At 42.4% G+C, this 20,037-nt stretch overlaps 1 protein-coding gene across 1 annotated transcript; it reads right to left on the minus strand.

The window, feature by feature from the left end:
- Positions 1-1,028: 1,028 nt before the first annotated feature.
- XPNPEP3 (X-prolyl aminopeptidase 3) lies at positions 1,029-18,277 on the minus strand. The gene is made up of 9 exons (XM_061450742.1): positions 17,767-18,277; positions 14,787-15,194; positions 12,851-13,053; positions 11,916-11,978; positions 10,898-11,011; positions 8,469-8,554; positions 7,629-7,812; positions 6,040-6,160; positions 1,029-5,205 (listed from the first exon to the last, which is right to left on the minus strand). Exons 1-9 carry the CDS (start codon positions 17,945-17,947, stop codon positions 5,039-5,041), a joined length of 1,527 nt encoding a protein of 508 aa, XP_061306726.1. The 5' UTR covers positions 17,948-18,277; the 3' UTR covers positions 1,029-5,038.
- Between the last annotated feature and the right edge of the window lie 1,760 nt (positions 18,278-20,037).

Below are 20,037 nucleotides of genomic sequence, written 5' to 3' on the forward strand. Positions count from 1 at the left end.
GGAAATACTGCATTTCAACCAGTTTTTGCTGGACTGCAAAATTCTAGTTGATGACTGAAAAACAGGCTGAGTTTTCCCAACTTCTGCTGCCAGAATCATGAAATCCTTTAAAAAGCCACAGCCTCATGGTCTTGAGAGGAGAAAACCAACAGAGCTTCAACCACTGTCAGTTTTGGCCAATGACACCATGCTGGAAACCAGCATTTGCAAGAAGCGCCCAAACTGAGACTGCACATGGCTCCTTGCAGTGCTTCTTGTTTCCCCGGCATCCAAGGAGGAGGAACAGACTGAAGCCTACAGGAGCCATTCTCACTCCTGGGCCTACAACCAGCTTTCTTGTTAACTTCTCATTTGCTCAAAAATCTCAACATCAGACTTAACACAGACAGGAAACATTTTCATTTTCTTTGCCATTGTTAATGGATAATTCTGTCATGGTAGTTAAAAAGGCGTATGTGGTATGAGTCAGCAAGAGAAGGTAACACACATGGAGGACCTGGAAATTCTTCCTTGCTCCTTTCTGCCCATCTTCTGAAGAGTCTGGTTTTGGTTAACCAAATATCAGGTAGTGTTTCAGAGAAACAACCAGCTGGGCTGAGGCACCATAGCTTGTCCCAGGAAGAGAAGGGTTCATTGCTCCACTTGCTGCTAGTGAGGAAGAGCTGGGGCTGGCAGCCAGTTAAGACAGCAAGACAAACTCTGAGAAGGAGAAAGTAGCTTAAGGGAGAAATTGAGCACCACGGAGATCACATGCTTCACTGCCCATCTCAATTATAATTCTGCTTTAAAATATAACTTAATGTTACACTTCTGAAATACAGTGAATATTCTAAGTCAGATCCACTCCTAGAGCCAGCACTGTGACAGAGTCCAAATGATGATTTTTAATCAACTGGAGGCTGAACATGCATGTAGGGAGCACATTTAAGAGAGATGCTGTAATGATCCCAGAAAATTATAAACTTCAATGCAGTTTAGATCTGCATGCTAATGAAGAGATGCCTAGATGGGATTTGGGACAACTCAGCTCAAAAGAAATAAAAAATGTCAATTTATTGCAGTGTAGAGTTTTGTTATCCAATTACACAGAGTATTAAAGCATCTCATCATTATTAAAGCATTTTTGTCACTTATCTTGTATAGATTTTTGTCTAAATTTAACCCTAACTCTTTCTGCTTTATGGTAATTCTCCTGGGAGTAATTACTAAATTTCCACAGCAGTAATTTGGGAAGCATAAGACCAGGTAACCTCAGCCTTGCTCTCTCCATCATAATGAAGATTCTGTCTAGAAATGTACCTTTTCTCCTTCACATTATTTAAAATATGACACATGATCAATAACATGAAACTTCAAGAAACTTTCTTATATGATAATTCTATTGATTTTTAAAAGAAATAATTAAACTAACTGTTAAGACCAAGTTCATCAATACAATCTGACTCCTTTGTTTCCCCCTCCTGAGTAGGACAAATCGATCAGGACCTGCTGGTTAACCAGTTTCCTGAAGCTTTTGCACCATACTGACAACACACTGCACAGCCATTTTACACCCTGCTGTTCTCTGCTTGCTCTTGCATCCACCTGTACGCATCCCCACAGCTCCAGATCACACTCTTTCCCTGAATCTTCCCCACTGCATTGTATATTCCCCCAAACCTCCACCTTCATTTTCTTTTACATGCTCCCTCAATTTGCCTCTTCCTACACCACCAGGCTCCTTTGCAGAATTCAATTATAGGAAAGACATACTGTATTCTTCACAGATAACAGAATGCCAAATTGCATAAAATGACAAATTTCTTTCCACTTGGACGACAGAAGCATACCTGCAAATTAGCACCTCTGCTCAGACCATATGTTAACAACAGGATTTTACTACTAACTAGTTCTCTGCAAGGCAAAGCAGTCCCCTGGTAGAAGTTGAAATGGCAATGACAAAAGCCTCCCGGGCTTCCTCTGAAAGCAAAGCAGCTTTTCCATAGGGGTGACTGGCTTTCATTTTCTCTTAATTCTGATACCCTTAAGACCAGTTGCAATAAAATCTCTCCCCAAGTGAACTTGCATATACCTCAGCTCCCCTTTCGCTTCCAGTGATCGCACCAACGCCCTCATGAAGCAGCTGGTGACTTGTACTGCCACCAAGAGCTGCTCCTGCACCCAAGTGGTTAGAGCGAGGAATCTCTTCTACGGCAGAGAGACTAAAACTGGCAGTATGGGATTGGCTAGTGAGGAGGTACACACGGGTACCTGCTGCTGGAGAAGGGATTCTTTACAGTTTCTTGATGAAGGTCATGTAAAATGTGCATGGATTTGGTTGTATTCAAGGGACACTGCAGCATATGTGTAGGTTCCAGATGATACTCTGGTTATCCACCTCTGCAATGACTGAGAAAAAGCCTTCAAAAAATGCAGGTTGATAAGACTCAAATTTAATACACTCTGCAAAATGCACTCTTCTTTACCATGACAATGGAACAACAGATCCAAAACATTAGCAGCAGCTTATGCTGCAGAAATGGCTGAGTGCTGTGCCAGAACTACAGAATGTGGAGCAATGCACAGCAAATCAGATATATGTGGCACAGTAGGGCACAACAGCCCTAGCAAATCCATTACTCCCCACTCAGCAGTCATAAACACTTCTTTACCGGCAGAAACTTTCGTCCATAACATTCCTAAGATCTAATGGTGTCTGCAAGTTGCAAGATATTTCTGAGAGGAGTGGGAACTAGTGCGTGCCTCCATTTGACAATGTTATTTCAAATTCAAGACAGGTCACAGATAATTTATAAATGTCCCTGGAAAATAATACTCTTTCTGGAGGTGTTTCTATCTATTCAGTAGCCATGTATCTTGATGGCTTAACAAACTACTTTCTACAAATTGTTTTATTTTAAAAATAAGTTTCAAATATGCATTTCAAAGTGTTATTTATAGTAGGTACAATTATTAACTTGGCTAGTTCACGGGCAGACGTGCAGACCAGCACACACATGTAGCTCTCAGTTAATGTTATTTTAAGTCTCTCACATAATTCCAAAAGCCAATTTTTGTCTCAGTTCACATGGCTCCAACAGGTGTAATTGAAACCACAAATGTGTTACAGACCAGAACCACATCAAAAGTATTCATCAGTTCTGTACCCACACTTAACATGCCTTCCTGCTAACAATTTATACTGTATGTACCACCGTAATGCATGAGCACCAAGCAGATTCCATTAGCGGATTCCCTTAACCAGGTGAAACTTGATATACTATACTCTGTAAAAGCAGTTACTTTTCATCATGTTTGAAAAACAAAATTATAGCATGTCTTGGCTGCCCTTCAAGTGTCCAATTCAAACCCCAGTGCATGCACCCAGCTTCCACTAAAAGCAATGACAGACAAAAGACACTGTCCATTTGGCCTTCACTAAGTGAAATGAAACACTGAGAAGAATAAAAAAAAAGAGAAACCCCCCAGATTTTGCTCAAGGTTACATAGCAGCAGAGACAGAGGTCGACCTCAGGAACCCTGACTACCTTCCCCACATGCTTCTGACTACATTTACTCTGGGGAATTAGGGTAAACTGGGGAAGAGGCAGTGATGTTGATTAGAAAGCAAAATGGATTAGGACGCAGTCACATTACAGTGGGTCAAAGACAGACAATACAGGAAGAGAAAAGAAAAAGAAGGAAAATTGAGAATAACAGATGAAAAATACTGAAAGCTATCATCAGAAAGGAAGTATAATGTGATGCAACAGCAAGCATAAATTACAGGACATGCACTGATGAGAGGCACTTTTCAGACACATTAGATAGCTGATTGTCAAAATATTTTCAATAAATAAACAGATGCCATGTTTGCCTCTAGTAGGTGAATTTACTACTGTAAACATTGGTCTGTGCTTTAGACTGATGTTAAGGAAAGATAACTCTTACCCTTTTCTTGTCATCTGTCATAGTCATCACATTTGCAGCTGCCTCAAAATTATTATCACAGAGCATTAGTTACTGACTGCACTTGGCAAAACCCAAAAGGCAGCTGTGATCATGCCCTCAGAGTTTTGAAAAAGAGAATTACTTTAAAATCCATATAAAAGCCATAGAAAGACTCGAGATTTGCCATAGGGCAGAGTCTTCAAAACATACACTGCTGAAGTTGCTGGTACTTACAGCATAAACCAGAAAGATATTGTGAGTGTCCCAGAATTGGAAACCTCACATCTAGGTGACAACCAGCAGCTCACCAATAAAGCACAGCACAGACAACACTGCCCTGCTCCCAGGGTAGAGGCGGGCTCAGAACAGGACACACATGTAGAACAAAAAGAAGAGAATGTAGAAGACAGCAAAAACTGGTATGTCCAACCTTCTGAGTCCTGTCTGTCCTTTCTGAAATTACCAAACACTCCAATAAGCTCAAAGACCAGAAAAGATGTTTTTCCCTGCTGCTGGCCTATTTTGCATATGCCTGCACAAGGCCCAAACACATCCTTACACTTAAAATACTGTAGGTGTTCTCCACAGGCTTCAGATAAAACTACCTCCCAACCAAACCCATCTTCCTGACTACCAAAACCCCTCCTTCCAGGGCTCTATAAAAATCAAAGCTGTCTGACACACTTTATCCCCCTAAAACAGCATTTATCAAAGCTTCATTTTTAAAATCTATTGTGAAACTACTGCTGAAGGAGAAAAAATGGGGTGCAGGCCTGTCTCAGCAGCTACACCTATGCACCTGGAGAGGGACCGGGACAGAAGCCCTGCTGGTGGCACTGATAAAATTCATCCCTCCAAGGGCACCAGAACAACTGGATCTGCACAGAAGAGGGATAAACCCATCCCCATGTTCTACAACAGCTCAGCACCAGCACTAATCAAATCAGAAGGAAAATGCACACAGAAAAGGTTGCTTTGCTTTTTCACCCAGCCTGTCTTAGAAATAGCCATCAACTGTCCACACCCTCCAGCACTTGACAGCTACAGGGATGTGCATCCTTGGAGCCTTGCTTCTCCCAAAGAGGATGAAACAGGCAGAGAAGGGGCATCATGACTTGCGGCCACAGATCTGCTCGATGTCGTAGATCTCCTTGGGACAGTCAGCAGACAAGATGAGAGGTGCACCCTCTGTTATCAGAACATCATCCTCAATGCGCACACCAATGCCACGAAACCTCTCCGGGGTGCTCAAGTCATCCTCAGGGATATAAATGCCTGAAAGAAGAAAGGGAATTAAAACGCACAACACACTCCAGAATAACACCTTTCCCTTACTGCACCACCATGAGAGCAGGGTTGGATTTTCAGCAACATAAAGTGAGTCTGATTCCCGAAAATTTTTAATAAGGGAAGCTACTCTCTCCCTTCACTCATGGCAGTCGGTGGACAAAGAAAGGAAAGTGTTCCTCAGTACCGACAGGCATGTTAATAGAAACTTCCACAATTATAGCTGGCCTTTCTGCAGTTCTTCCTTTCAATGCTATATTCACAGTGATGATTTTAACAATGTTCTGAATAGAGAGAAAGAGAGAAGAGCTAGGCATTAAATATCAGATTCCAGCTGACAGCTCCAAATCCAGTGACAAGCAGAAAGAAAGATTCAATGTGAAATGCCTAATTTGCAAACCTAAGTTGTGAATGCCTGTAATTGCAGACTGCAATGCTTGAGACTTCCACTACCAGTGACTGGTAGTAGTTCAGCCACAGTAACACAAACCACAGCACAAGTGAATTGACCCTGCTTCTCTGCACTATGATTGACCTGTGCTGCTGTGGGTCAAACACTAACAGTCTGAGGTCTACATTACTCTCTTCTTGCTGCACAGACACAGTTTGTCACCTTGGCTGTGTCTGGGAGGGAAACGGCTTTTTCTAATACTATATTGACTTTGGGAGGGGAATAACTTCAGGTTTTCCAATACTGTAATTATTTTCAGTTTCACCAGAAAGGACCTGAATGCTTTGGTCAGAGGGACCAACTAACTGCTGAAAGCAGTACTGTTACCCTCAGTGTTGCATGTTTTTGTCCACCACTGACTATCTTTTTACCTGGTTCAATGGTTATCACCATGCCTGGCTGGAGCGGGAGCGATCGGGATATATCTGGGGTATCATGAACATCCATGCCCAAGTAATGGCCCACATGATGTGGGCAGTACTTTCGAACCGCCTGGCAGAAGACAAAACAAGTGTCACAGAAGCAGTTAAACACATCCCAACCTGTTGTTCCAATACAAAAGATGGGGAGAAGAGACAGAATAGTTACGTGCTCGACTAGCAATCATACTGCCATGACTAGTTACAAAGGCCTGCTTTCCATTTACTGGACCTGGATGGCCCTCAAAACCTATCAGTACCAGGTGCCTATTATGAGCATATTGTACTCTGCCTCTCCTCCTCACTGAAAAGAACAGCCTAAGCCTATCACCACCTCAGCATGAGGAAGGACTTTAGTTTTCTGCCCCAACCCTTTCTATCTCTTAAAGATCCTAGCCCTTCATTGCTCCCATCAGCAGACCCTGTCAACTGGCAGTAGCTGACACAGCTGCTACGTGATGTGGCAAAGAGATCTTCTATGCACAACAGAGCAGATGCTGTGCTGATTTCACTCCACAGCTGCAGCAGGATTTTAATTCACCTCTATAGAACACAGATAACACCCTCACCACCCCCTGCCACTCGAACCCCCCTCCCTCCACGGAGGAGCTCCTTGGCAGCAGGAATCAGAATTCCCACTCTGCCCCTGCTCCTCACATTCACTGGGAGCTGAGCTGCAGACACTGGTCTCATCTTGCTGTGCTGTCACCTGCTGAGAAAAAAATGGCATGATAGCCTCTGTTCACAGGCAAGAACTTGTACTGTTATTGCATTGACACTGCAGGGCAATTAAATCTGGCAGAAATCTGTCCTACTGCCAAAGGGGTAGTTCTGTCACCTGGTTCTGCCACCTTTCTTGTACTGGTATCAGCAATCATGCAGGTTTGCAGTGAGCGGGAACAGAAATAAACTTCTCTAACTGCAAACCAATCCTAGTCCAGCTCTAAGGCAGAGCAGTTTCCCAATCTTGTACACCAGGTAGCTCTGAAAAGCCCAATACTGACAAAAAATGGTGCAGAAGAGGCAGCCCATGGAAAGACTGAGAAGAATGGGCTGCACCTTTTGGTGACACTGCAGATTTATGCTATGTTATACAGACCACAAAACTGTGACTAACTGCCTGCTGACAGCCCTGAACTCAGAATTTTGTGTTATTGTTATATCTCTATAGATCCCTTCAAATGGTCTGTACTTTAAAGATGCATCTACACTAACAAGCAGTACAGACCAATGGGAATGGATATCCAGAGTGAAATGGCAAGTGCTGAGGAACAAATATTCACACTGTGTATATATAAGACTTCAGACCAAATTGCACACAGGATGGTTGAAATGCACCCTCAAGTTTAGCTGTGTAAGAGAGAAATCCAGTCCTATGTTGAGATCAGCCCCAAACATGAACTAAAGCACAATGTATAGCTACGATTTGAAGATGCGCCTCAAAAGCACATTATTAAGGCAAACTAAAAAAACTAACATAACCCAAGGAGAAAACAGGAAGGTCTAGTAGGGGGAAGCTGGAGTATAAAAACTTCAAGTACCTTGAAGAAGTGGCTCTCAGTGATGCTGCTCTTTAGGACCCCCAAATCTTTCAGTTTCTGTCCAATAAGACTCAACATGAGACTGTAGATATTCTCTAGACTCACACCTGGGGAGCAGAGGCTCACACAGGATTTTTGGATATCCAGGACAGCCTGGTACAGTTCTGCTTGGGGTTTGGTAAACCTGAAAACCAGTGAGAAAAGGAAAAAAGGACATTTCTCACAATTAAACCTCTAGAACCTGTTCTAGGGATGGATTTAGTTCAATGCTGGAGCAGGAAAAGCCAAAAAGGAAAGAAACTGGCTCCTTACATGAAATGCCAGACAAGGCATCACTGCAACATGCCCTTCAATACACTGGGTAGAGGCAGGGTTTCTCATCTGAAAGACTAACCCCAAAGCAAAGCAAGGCAAAGCTAGTGCAGAGAAAAGAATGCACTTGAGCCAAAACATACACACATACATACATACACAACCACAGCACATCACACCACCAAATTCACAATTGACAGAACCATGTACAGGTCAGCTGAACTCGTCTTTCTGACATACAACCAAAGTCAGCCACAGCTGAATGCACAAAAGCCCTCTCTGCACTTTATGTATGCTGGAATAGCTGGAAATAGCAGTAATTACACATATTCATGTAGCAATTAATGAGGCAGTGGGGAATACAGCTTCTCATGCTGAAAGATTACTTTATATAATTTGATTACTCTGAAGAACCACAGAATGGGACACGTTAAAGCTACTCACACGGAGATTAAACACACATACACTCAATCCATCAATTATTTAAGAGCTCCCAAAGACCTTCCAAACAGCCATATCACAGCTTACCTTCCATTGACAGGCCAGGTACGTGTGATGTCACTTACGTAGCAGGCAGACTCACACCCACCATCCAACAAGACCAGTTCACCATCCTGGAAAGTAACAGGAAAAAATGCCCTGTGTGTCAGCCTGGCTATCAACTGAATTGATTTTTCTGTCTGAGAGCAGAAAAGGAGATTATGTATTTATTTTTGCAAAGCAGCTGCAGAGATGTGAACTTCTTTTGCAGAACAACGTCCCAGATACTACTGTTTATAAATAGGCTATTCCAGTTGAATTGTTTCACTGCAAGGTAGTTTCTGACTGTTACGCTTTTCTACAGCCTGAAATCTTAACACACTGATTTGGAAACATTTTGGAGTAAAAAGAGACATTTTCCTTGAACTAAGCTGCGCTCTGAAACATCGATTCCATTCACATCTGGGTCGCTTACTCTAGCAAATGACACCAGTGACCCCTTTCACTAGAAGTTCTCTGCTAGTGATGGAGACAAAAGGGGTTTGCAACAAAAGCACAGATTTCTGAGCTACCCACAAGATCATTAGCAGCTAAAGATTTAGCCTTGTCACAAGGTAGGAGGACTCAGCAAAACCACTTCTTTGACAGTGCATTACTAGTATAAATGCCCTATTGAATAGTTTGTATCATCTTCCCTGTTCTCTTCTGGGACTTCCTTGACTGCTCTAAGATACACTTCTGAATCCATCTGCTGATGAAGAAAAAGCTTTTCGAAGAGAACCTCCAATTCACATCAGCAAAACTGTTCATTGTCAATTAAATCACTGACTGCACATCTTCCAAAAGCCATGCAAAAAAGCCCAAGGGCCAGGAACAAACCTACGGTCTTGCTTTCCCTCCTTTAAAGAGGCTAACAAGAATTAGAGCAGTAAGATCTGTAAAAAATTCAGACTAAATTCTCTATGGATTTGCACTGCATGGAATCGAAGGCCTTTTATAGAGATTGACTCCACAGATCCGTGACTGTGCCAGCAGCCATAGTGTGAAATGACAAGTAATAGTTCTAGTACATTAAGCGGAAAAATAAGAAGCAGAACTTCACTGCTAGCACAATGGCCAGTGCCAGCTACTATCATTGTGTACAGTTAAGTGCCACAAACACTTACACAGTAGATTAACAGTGAGTAGATCTCACTATCCCACTGAATGGACAGGCCTTTAAGTATCCATTTAAATAGTTGGGCTTTTTTCCAGAAAAACTCAGTTTTTTAAGTAAAATATAAAAAATTGCTGCCCTCTTACAGCAATTAAACAAGCTAAGTAACAGGGAATTCAGCCTGTGGTTTGATTAGCCAGTAAAGTGCCTTATGTTGTGCATTTTGTCCTCTTTCTTTAAAGCTGAGTTCACTAAGTGGTGGATTGAATAAAGTCTACATGAGGCCATAAGCAGCCTTCAGATACCTTCCAAATTAGACACTTTCTTAGCTTATTTGTCAACAAGATCTGTAAGAAGCAGCACACAAAGGAAAAGAAAGAGTCAAGTTTATGGGTTTAACCTCCTACTTAACAATTTTGGAAAGAAAAAAAAGTCATGGGCATTTAACTGAAGTAACTGGAGTTACATGTGCATGCCTGACCTTGGAAGTCAGTACAACAGAGGAGGCTTATTTCTGCCCAAAGCAGCCTGTCATATCTTTTATGTTTGTCATATCTTTTTGTTTGGCTCTGCAGATCATTTCAAGGTTTGCTCACACGCCAGCTTCAAGAAAAGATAATGCTAGTGGGAACGTTTCATCCTGCTTTAAGACAGAGGAAAAACACACTCCTCTGAAAAGTGCATCATGAGTAGAGCAGTGGGAGAATGCTGCTCCTGAAAATCCTTATTCGAATCTGAAGGTGTATTGTCAGGAAAGCTGGAGAGGGTTCAGTTCAATAATGTGAATCTTCAAAATAAGACAAGACAAATTAATTTCCCTACAGCCATCTAATCCACCTCTCAACATTTAATGTTGATCTTTTCCCTCCTTTTTCTCCTTTCCTGGCCTACCTGGAGTCCAAAATGCTTTTCAGCTTCACCAGAATGCACTATTGCACCTTCTGTTGCAAAGCATGGCCAAGCAATGCAAGTGACAGTAGACGACCCCCAACAGTGCCTTCACTCTGCCTGCTGCAGGAGTCCCTTTTTCTTCTTTTGTGACCAGTGTGGGAGCAGACATGCTTGCTAAATGAAGTGATGTGCAAGCTTGTTCACAAGTCCTTCCACTGTTAGGAAATACTGCAGCAAGTGCAAAGAGGACAGAGACTACATTGAGTGAAGTTAATCTGTCACTGACAGTAAAACTAACCAGGAAAGGATTCCTTTCCCCTGCACACTTGAAGAAATATAATTAAGTGGTTTGATCTGTTCATTCAAAAAAATGACATATATGGGGATGGTGTGGACTGCATTTTAAGTTACTAAACAGCATATGGTTTACCTTGATGAGCTGATTGTTCTTCACATAGTGCAAAGTGTTTGATCTGTTGCCACCAGCAACAACAGGGGGGTACGCCAAGATGTCAGCACCACGAGCCCGGCACTCAAACTCAAACTGGAATTCCAATTCAGAGAGAAGGAAACTGTTAGTGCTGATGCAGTTGATTAACTGCTATTATAATTTATGTTCTACAACTGTTTGCTTAATTTGTACATCACAAAGTGAAATAGGAAAGTGAATTCACTAAATGAAAGCAGCCTTGACGGTTTTTGAAGAAGACTGGAGAGAGCATGCACTACCTAAGCCTCAAGACCTTTACCTTTCTGGAGTGATGAAGCTGATGAAAGCATGGAAATGAATGAACTTACATCTATAAAGATCCCCTATGTCCTCAAGATATTAAGAACATGTCTTTTCTGTAATTACTGAAACCAGATGGAACAGAACACTCCAGGATGCCTAAGTGTAGTAAAGCAGGTTTTACAGTCTTGACCTGGAGTGAAAAAATTATCTGTAAAATAAACTTCAACTAAAATAATTTTCTTTACAAGTCAGTGCTGCTGCTCAGTGCCATGTCAGCACACGCTCACCTATGTTGGAACACAGGGTCAAATCCTGCTGATGTTTCTAAAACGGGCATCTTACTGCAATTCCTTACAAAATTCCTTACTAAATGCGTCAGCCAATTAGTCCTTATTTTGTAAGAGGTGCATCTACATTGCTTCAAGACAGCTGTGGCAATCTGACATAGCAAGAGGCTAGAGTCAAGAGAAGCAGGCTTTAGAAATAGGTGCTATAACTACTTAAATTCTGCACAATAGGACTGTATTATAAAATAACTTTATCTCTCATGGTTTAGAAGGTTTTGTATTTAAATACAGTAGAAAAAGACATCAATAGCAGGTAAACTTAGACAACCACTACGTTCCTTCAATAAGGGTACAAGAAGTACAACTGAAGAATTCCTCACACTGACATTTCCACATGTCCTTGGGCGAAGGACAAACATGCTACTCACCTTTGCATACAGAAAGGCTTCATCCACTGGGGATTTGCTGGCAAACATTGTCTCTGTGAAAGCCTATGAAAAAGAAAGGCCTTTCAGCTACCAAAGGAACCTGAATTTAAAGAAAGTTGTTTTTTTTTTTACGTGCTGTCTTTTGAGGAAGGCCTAAAATCAGCTGGCCCAGACATAGGAACGAGAAGCACCTGAAAATACAGAATGCTGCCAAGACTAGAATCAATCAAGCTCTGTTCCCTGTGAAACTGTATTTAGAGACTGATTGACTGTAGTTTTTGAGAAAGAATTAGATGATTGAAGCTGATCCCATGGGTTGGCATTTAACAAGTTACCTCACCTATGGATTTCCCCATTTAAATAGGAGTGCCTTATGCAGCTTTTCCTTCAGAAAAAGACAAGCTGTACCTCTCTTTTCTATCTGGCTATCTACTTCAATAATATTTACAAAAACATAATTGCATTTGAGGTATCTGTCAGATTTGTTTCAAAGGGGGCAATGAGTTCAAAAGATATTTGAGGGAGAAGGGGTAATATGGAGACATAGGCAAAGTGTTCACAAAATCCCAATTCCTAAAAATCAACAGGATAAATGGGAAAGAAAACGGCATGGGGAAGGAGAGGTAAAGCTGAGAAGAGAGTGAAGAGACTACCCCTGTTCCTGGGTAGATACTGCTTTTAAAGAAAGTCTAATAGCTCCTGGCTTGTCTTCACAGGAGTTAACACTAATTGAGAGAAGCTGGTAGTCCAAGCAATTTCCTGTTTCTCCTTGTCATGTTGAGGGAGCTGAGCCCAGCTAATGGTTAAGACACAGCAGTTCAGTAACAGATTAGACCAAAGCTATCCTTCCAACCCATGCCACCCCATCAACAGCCTTCCCCCCCTTCTTCTTTAAAGGAATGCACTGGTTCATTTGGAGAGCACACAACCCATACCTCTGCTGTCACTCGTCCAGCTATCTTCATCCTTTCAATCTCTGCAGGAGATTTGATGAGACGAAGGTTTTGCACTAGGTGTCGGATGTGCTGGATGTGGTTTTTGTTCCGAGCTTTTATCTCAGCCAGGGGCTGCAGGTAGTCAGAGTGCAGCTCTGTATGCACTGGTTTTGCCAAGTCGTACCAAACAATGTTTGACTCACCTGGAACACAAAATGAAAGCTGAAATAGACAAAAATAAATGAAGAATGTCTTCCCCATTCTGAACAAACCCACTCCTCCTAAACTAGACCTGTTGCCGTGTTTGAGAAATTAATCTCCTCTGAATCTGCATTTACAGACCATATAGACACTTTCACTGTCACAAGATACTAGTGATCTCTTTGAAATCTTGAAGATTACCGGTTCATAGCATGTAGACCGGACAAATCCCCACCTCTATGCAAATACTGTTTTTTACAATTACCACTGAATATATGTATCTTGCAGAGATTCATGAAGACTTTGCATATCAAAGTTGCACTTGTATAAGCTAAGTAGCCATTGCACTACACTGGTGCATGTTCTGAATCAGTCTCTCTTTTAGCCTCTCCCCAAAGCCGTAAGGCAATTTACCTTTTACCCATTACATGGAATCTGCTTAGAAGATGAACTTACTGAGGACAAACATATTTACCTATATGGAAATTTTTTACAACATCAGAGTTAGCACCCACATTCTCCCCACAGGAGCATTTTAAATGGGAATTGAGTACAAAAGCCATGCCGAGTCCCAGCTAAGTCCACCACTGCCCTCTTTCTTTGGTGACAATAGCCATTAACAGGTGCTCAAAAAGGTCTTTAAGAAACTGGGTGCTAATGAAAGAGTATTTCCCTTAGCACAACCTCCCCACTTTCTTCATTTCAAGGCTGCATCTTTGTAACAGCGATAAACTGCTTTTCATGAACCTCTCACCTGTGGAACCAAACACTTCAGAATCCACTTTTGCTTCTGACATACCAAACCTTCCATGGATGATCTACAACTTAAAAGGTGTCAAAACCCACCATGCAATCATTTTATTCAGTGTTCCCTTTGTTTGGAAATTAAGAAAAAGAGTAACTAATCATTCCTACTCATCCTCTTAGTACTTTCCATAACCTTACACATCTCTCTCACACACCTTACTTTCCATTTTCTCTTTTTCAAACTGAGCAAGTTCAGCGTGTATCACACACACTCCATAGTTTTGATCATCCTTATTGTCCTTTCTGTGACTTTTCAATATATCCTTTTTTGAAACAAAAGAACTAGAATCCAAGATGCTATTTAAGACTCCAGAATTCACTCTTATTTGTGTAATACCCCAAGCACTTGCACTTTTTGTATTGTCATAAGCCTTTAGCTTCAATTTCTAATACATTTAAGTTCACCTTGGACTGTAAATATTGAGGCTACATGGTGAGCTTAGATGCAGAAGAACCTATCTAAAGGACCACAATGTTCATAACTCAACATTTAGACAAAAAAGGCAAGTGGGTTAACAACCTTCCTTTGTAGATCATTTTCCAAGTCTATTATGAATAAAATAGCTTCAAGTTTCCTACACTTTATCTGGTTCTAGTTCTGTCAGCAAAAGACATGACTAAAACAGTAACATGGTTTGCAATGCTCTGTTACTTACCTGCTCCTCATATTTCACAGATGTGCAACTGGCATTCAAATGGATCCACAAGCAATTCAGAGGGGAGGAAGAAGTATTATTTTCAAAACTCTATTTCCATTGGTGACCCTCAAGAAGCTAACAAGAACTTCCAACAGCCTTTGTCACACTGTCATATCCCCTGCACCTCTGCAAGTTCATCATAGTCTTCAATTATCACCACAGACCACCTTCCAAACCCATACCATCAGAACTTGCAAACCACATCTCATTTCCCCTCCACTTTCTGTTACCTTTTAGCTTGGCCACCAAGTGCCTGAACTCCTCAATGGTGTAAGCTTCATCTACTCCTGTGAGAGCAATTGCCCCGTCGGTACCTGATCTGGGCCCATCCCACAGCTCTCGGCTTGGATCTCTCCGGGGAACAAAAAGTATGGATTTGTGGGATGGCAGTGCTTTGCCAGGAATGCTCTGCAGCACCAGGATGCTGTCAGGCTCCTGGAACCCACAGAGGTACAGGAAGTTAGTGTCCTGGTGGAAAACGTAGGGGATGTCATTGCTCATGTAGTAGGTGGGGTTGGATAGCAGAATCACTGTGTGGTCCAACCCATCCCACCCACTGGCTTCCTTCTGGATCAACGCCATCAGTTTGTGTCGACGAAGAGCATACTCCACCTGTGACAATCCTGGGGTTACTTCTCCTATGAATAAAAACCAAATCAGATTGAGAAATTCAATGCACTTGTGCTATTTTACTAGTTGCATGCCTAATTCTCACCTACTCCCTGATGCCTTTCACAGGCACGGCTGCATTGTAATCCCTCAAAAGCCTTTCCATTGTTCTCCCTTGCACCTCTTCAGCTTCCATCCCTACAGCACATCCTCACTCAACTGCTCCTCCATCACGCAAAGACAGAAATGTGTTTTAACCAATCGGATTTTCTGTTATGTACTTTTGCACATAGGCAGAAATCAAAAAACCTGGTAGACTCAGACAAACATTCAAACCAGAGGAATGTTTGCTGAGACATGTAAAAAAAGGGGAAGGGGCAAGGCAAACTGAACTTTGACTGCTGAAAACTGATGGGGTTTATAGCACCTGGACATTGAACAGAAGATTATCTCCTGAGGCTGAGCATGAATTTCCTCAGATAAAGCTAGAATGTGTATTCAAATACACGCTAAGTCAAGTCATAGAGTAACTAGTTCTAAACCTTAATGGGCAGACTAAGTGTTACAGATACTGGGAGATCAGGCAGAGACACAGAGGTTGCAGACTCTAACCAGTCACAGGATTTCAGGCAGAAACAAACCAAGATCTGCAGGCTGGCATCAGACTCCAATTCAGAGAAAGAATCCTCTCCAGGGCAGAGGTAGCTTTGCTCAATAGTAACCAATCTGCATTTTTCCAAAGTTAAATGCTGTATTCCTGATGACTCTAATTACATAAATGATCTTTCAGATGGAAGTACGTTTTGAACTGCTTCAGTCACAAGAGATACAAAGTACAGCAATCAAGATACTCACCAAAACCAGACTGAAGTTGAAAGAATAATCAACAGCTGCTGAGGTATGTATTTTTTTAAATGTGAGACTCCTTAACTATGATCTAAATTAATACAGAAGCCTTAATCAGTACTTTAGCTAATACCCAATTTTAACACAGATTGCATTTTCATACTGTTAACCTTTTAATTTAATAATCTTATTTTCCTCTAATGAATTGTGCAGAATTATAGAATAAAAATTGAAATTTAATTTGTACTCTAAGTTAAATTTCAAGTTAAAAAGTAAGTTAAAAAGTGGGTTCTTGCGTGAGTGGGGTGGGACGGGCAAATTCTATCCATAAGGTTTTTCCTTGACGAAAGTGTTTAAGAAAATCATATATGTTGAATATGCATTAAACGTTACATCTTTTCAAAGTCCTAACACCTATTTGGTGTAAAAATCTAAAAAAACACAAACCCAAAACCACAAACCAAAAAACAACAAAACCAAAACAACAAACAAACCATATCAAACATCAAAACCACCATATTTGGTTTACTCTATAGATCTGGAAATTACAGAGAACACAGAAACTGTTTCAAAACAATCTGACCTCACATTTCTGCAGTATTATACTGCAAATTTCCCATGCTCCACTGTATTCCAGTCAGCCTTCTAACTACAACAGTTCAGTGAAGTTTAGAAGCTGCAATAGGGCAGAACATGGGATTCCCATTTGTCTTCTGACTGTGAGGCCTGAAAATTCTCTTTGCCTTAAAGGCATTTGCTTTTTAAAACAATAATTGCAATAAAAAATGTATTATTTTAAGGAACGCAGAGCTCCTTTATTAAATGCAAAATTACTGGGGACAACCCGAATTCACTTGGAGTGTTTCAGTTGTGAGTACTTCTAAAGGATCGGCTTCACTTTCTGAGAGCTGCTAATCAGTGCCCTGAGCAACCTTATCTAATATTGAAGTTAGCCTGGCTTTGAGCAGAGGGTTAACTTTGTGAAGTTCCTTCTGACCTGAATCATTCTACAATTAAATATACTAGTATACCATTATGTATTAATCTGTTCTCTCTGTATACCTATGGAAAAAGAACACAGAACCAGAATGGTCTCCTGAACGTATTCTTGAATATAATTTTATCTTTTTTATTATTTAATCACAGTCATCTCATACCTACATGCTCATTTTCATTAATCTCAAAAAAATGCACAACCTCAGGTCTCTTTCACCCGTACTATCTAACTTTGTAGCCACAAGTCTCCTTTTCCTCACTGCTTGAATATTCTGAAGGGGGCATGTTCTTTCGTCCAATGTTGTCCATCTATCAGTGTCTCCCCAGTCTCCTTTTCTGAATGACACCTTTGTTTTGTGACTCACAAAACACTGGATATGACAGAATCTGGCAGTTCATCATCTTGCACAAAGGCCTCCTCTTAATATAAACCATATGTATTTGCATGACAACAAACTCACAAAATGCCACTGCCATGAAAAGTTTGCACTACCCAAGTTAAGTGACACCAAGCACTTCACGAGAAAAAGGTAGAAGCTAACATGTCGAAGCCTATTTCTGGAATCAGTATCATCTCAGACAAGGAAATGAGCTACTGAGCTACTAAATATAATTAATGACTAATGAAGGTAATCATAAACAGCTGAAACCACAGATACCTGTATGATGCAGAAAATCAATACTTTGTCCTGGAAACCTCAGAAAAATAGAGACTAGAAAGAATAACAATGACTGGTTCATACAGGACCTGAACCTAACCTGGTTTGAGAAGGTGAGGGTGTGTGAAAGGGCTGGGCTGGCCCAGATACCGGTTTGGAATCTTCTTCTGCTGGGCAGGCTGGATGGAAAATCTTCGGAGAGCACATGACTTGCAAACTAGAGGAAAAGAAACGCACCAAGTCAAGGTAAAGACCTTTACAGTTCTGACTCTAAATATCATTTATTCACCTTATATGGCATGAATATCCCTCCTTAACTTCTCAATTTGTTGTGTACCACAATAGTTTACGGAACAACATGCACACAACTCAACTAATAAACAAATATTCCTAAAACATTGAGAAAAATAAACAATTTAATTTTTTTCTGCATGAAAGATACTCAAAGAGTCCCCATTTATGTATTTAATTTACTTTATAGTGGCAATACCCAAACTGGAAATGGTTCCTCAGAAGCATACAGTTACGTACCCCACTTCCAAATCCACACACAGCCAAAACAGGCAAGTTCTAAAGTGAATTACAAGTGTGCATTTGGAAGCTGGGGGTACATGTGGTACCCTACCCTACCTACATGGTAGGCAAAAGCTAAACTTAAATACAATTGTCACAAACTTTACCAACTTTGGAATTCTCTGTTACAGCCTTTTGCAGTTGGAAAATTGCTTGTGCTGGATACAGATCATAAAACATGTGGATGGAGGCGGTAATCAGTTTCCTAACATCTAGTAACTGATGTTTTGGAAACTGGTTCTCTTTCATGTCACTTGCCATGTGGCTACTAAAAAATCAATCCATGCGGCTACTAAAAAGTCAATCCATATTGCCATAGCACGACACTGGATTCTTGGAACAAAAGATAATCAAGTCATTGCGAGCATAAGCAAGCGCAACCCAAGCAAACCAGCTGCCTGACTTTCAGGGGATTGAGACTCAAAGGCTTACAGCAAAATGTACAGACTGTCAATTTTCTGTGGGAGTCTGTATTATTAGACACGAATAGATTACTGATGCATGCCAACTAATAGTCATAACATAAAGCATTCACTATGTGATGACTGATGGGAGTAACAGTCTGGAGACCCAGGCAGTGAAATATTATTACAGCTTTTTGTGTGATTTCATAGACTCACAGACTGGTTCAGGTTGGAAGGGACCTTAAAGCTCTTCCTGTTCCAACTTCCTGCCATACGCAGGGGCACCTTCCACCAGACCAGGTTGCTCCAAGCCCCGTTCAACCTGGCCTTGAACACTGCCAGGGATAGGGCAGCCACAGCTTCTCCGGGCAACCTGGGCCAGGGCCTCACCACCCTCACAGTAAATAATTCCTTATCTCTAACCTAAATCTCCCCTTTGTCAGTTTAAAGCCATTCCCCCGTGTCCTGTCACTACCTGCCCTTGTAAAAAGTCCTCTCCAAATTTCTTATAGGCCCCTCTAGGCACTGGAAGCTGCTCCAAGATCTCCCGAGCCTTCCCCAAAAAGAAGAGTGTAAAGTGTTTTCAGTTTCTCTCCATTTACACAGAGGAGAAATAGGATAGCTTGCAACAGAACGCATCCAGCATTAAGCAAAGCAGTATTTTGAAGACTGCGAGGAGCTCTCCACGCCGTTACTTTATTTTTCAACCAATAAGCCACTTCCCCCTCATTCAGCCCTGATAGGGGCTGTAACTCCGCTGCCGGACCAAGCTGCCTCCCTCGCACCCACAGCGACAAAGGTGCCGAGGGCAGCCTCAGCCCTCGCCCGCCCTGGTGAGAAGGACGGTCTGTAAGCGTGGATAACCCTTAGCGTGTCCTGGGCCGCCTGTCACCGGAGCCCGGGAGGCGGACGGAGCCCGGCGGCACTGCACGTGTGGGGTGAAGCAAGGCCCGTTAAGTGGGGGTGGTGTCTGACCTGAGCAGCCGCGCCAGCCCCTCACCGCCGCCACAAGCCCCCGTCCCGGAAGCGGCGACATGTCCGAGGGCGCGGGGCTCAGCTCCCTCCCCTCCTCCCTTCCCCCGGCCCGCGCATGGCGGGACCTTCCCCTGCAGCGGCGCCGTGCTCTGACACCATCAACGAGCGCGGGCACCGTGCCCGGCCCCGCCGCCAATGAGCGGCGCCACACCGCGTTAGGCGCCCGCGGAGGCCGCCTGTCCCGGCCGGGGGGAAGACGCGGGGAGAAACCCAGGCTACGGCAGGACAGCTGCGGAGGGAAAGGCGCGCGTTAACGCTGCGCAAAGAGCTCTGCCGCTACTCATCACCTTGCCCCGCTTCTAGAACGTTCCCGCCTTGTCGCGGCGGCGGGGCGGGGCCAGGCCCCGGGGGGGCGTGGC

This window comes from Pezoporus flaviventris, unplaced genomic scaffold, assembly GCF_033815535.1.
Source record: "Pezoporus flaviventris isolate CSIRO_AGI_PZ_B2104156 unplaced genomic scaffold, CSIRO_AGI_Pfla_v1 ptg000011l, whole genome shotgun sequence".
Taxonomy (NCBI): domain Eukaryota; kingdom Metazoa; phylum Chordata; class Aves; order Psittaciformes; family Psittacidae; genus Pezoporus; species Pezoporus flaviventris.

Excerpts from the sequence above, each read along its gene's own strand:
- XPNPEP3 (XM_061450742.1), bottom strand. The coding sequence starts at position 17,947 with ATGATATTTAGAGTCAGAACTGTAAAGGTCTTTACCTTGACTTGGTGC. Across the intron at positions 15,195-17,766 it reads CCCTCACCTTCTCAAACCAG|GAGAAGTAACCCCAGGATTG; the intron begins GTTAGGTTCAGG and ends TTTTATTCATAG. Across the intron at positions 6,161-7,628 it reads CTGAGAGCCACTTCTTCAAG|GCGGTTCGAAAGTACTGCCC; the intron begins GTACTTGAAGTT and ends GTCTTCTGCCAG.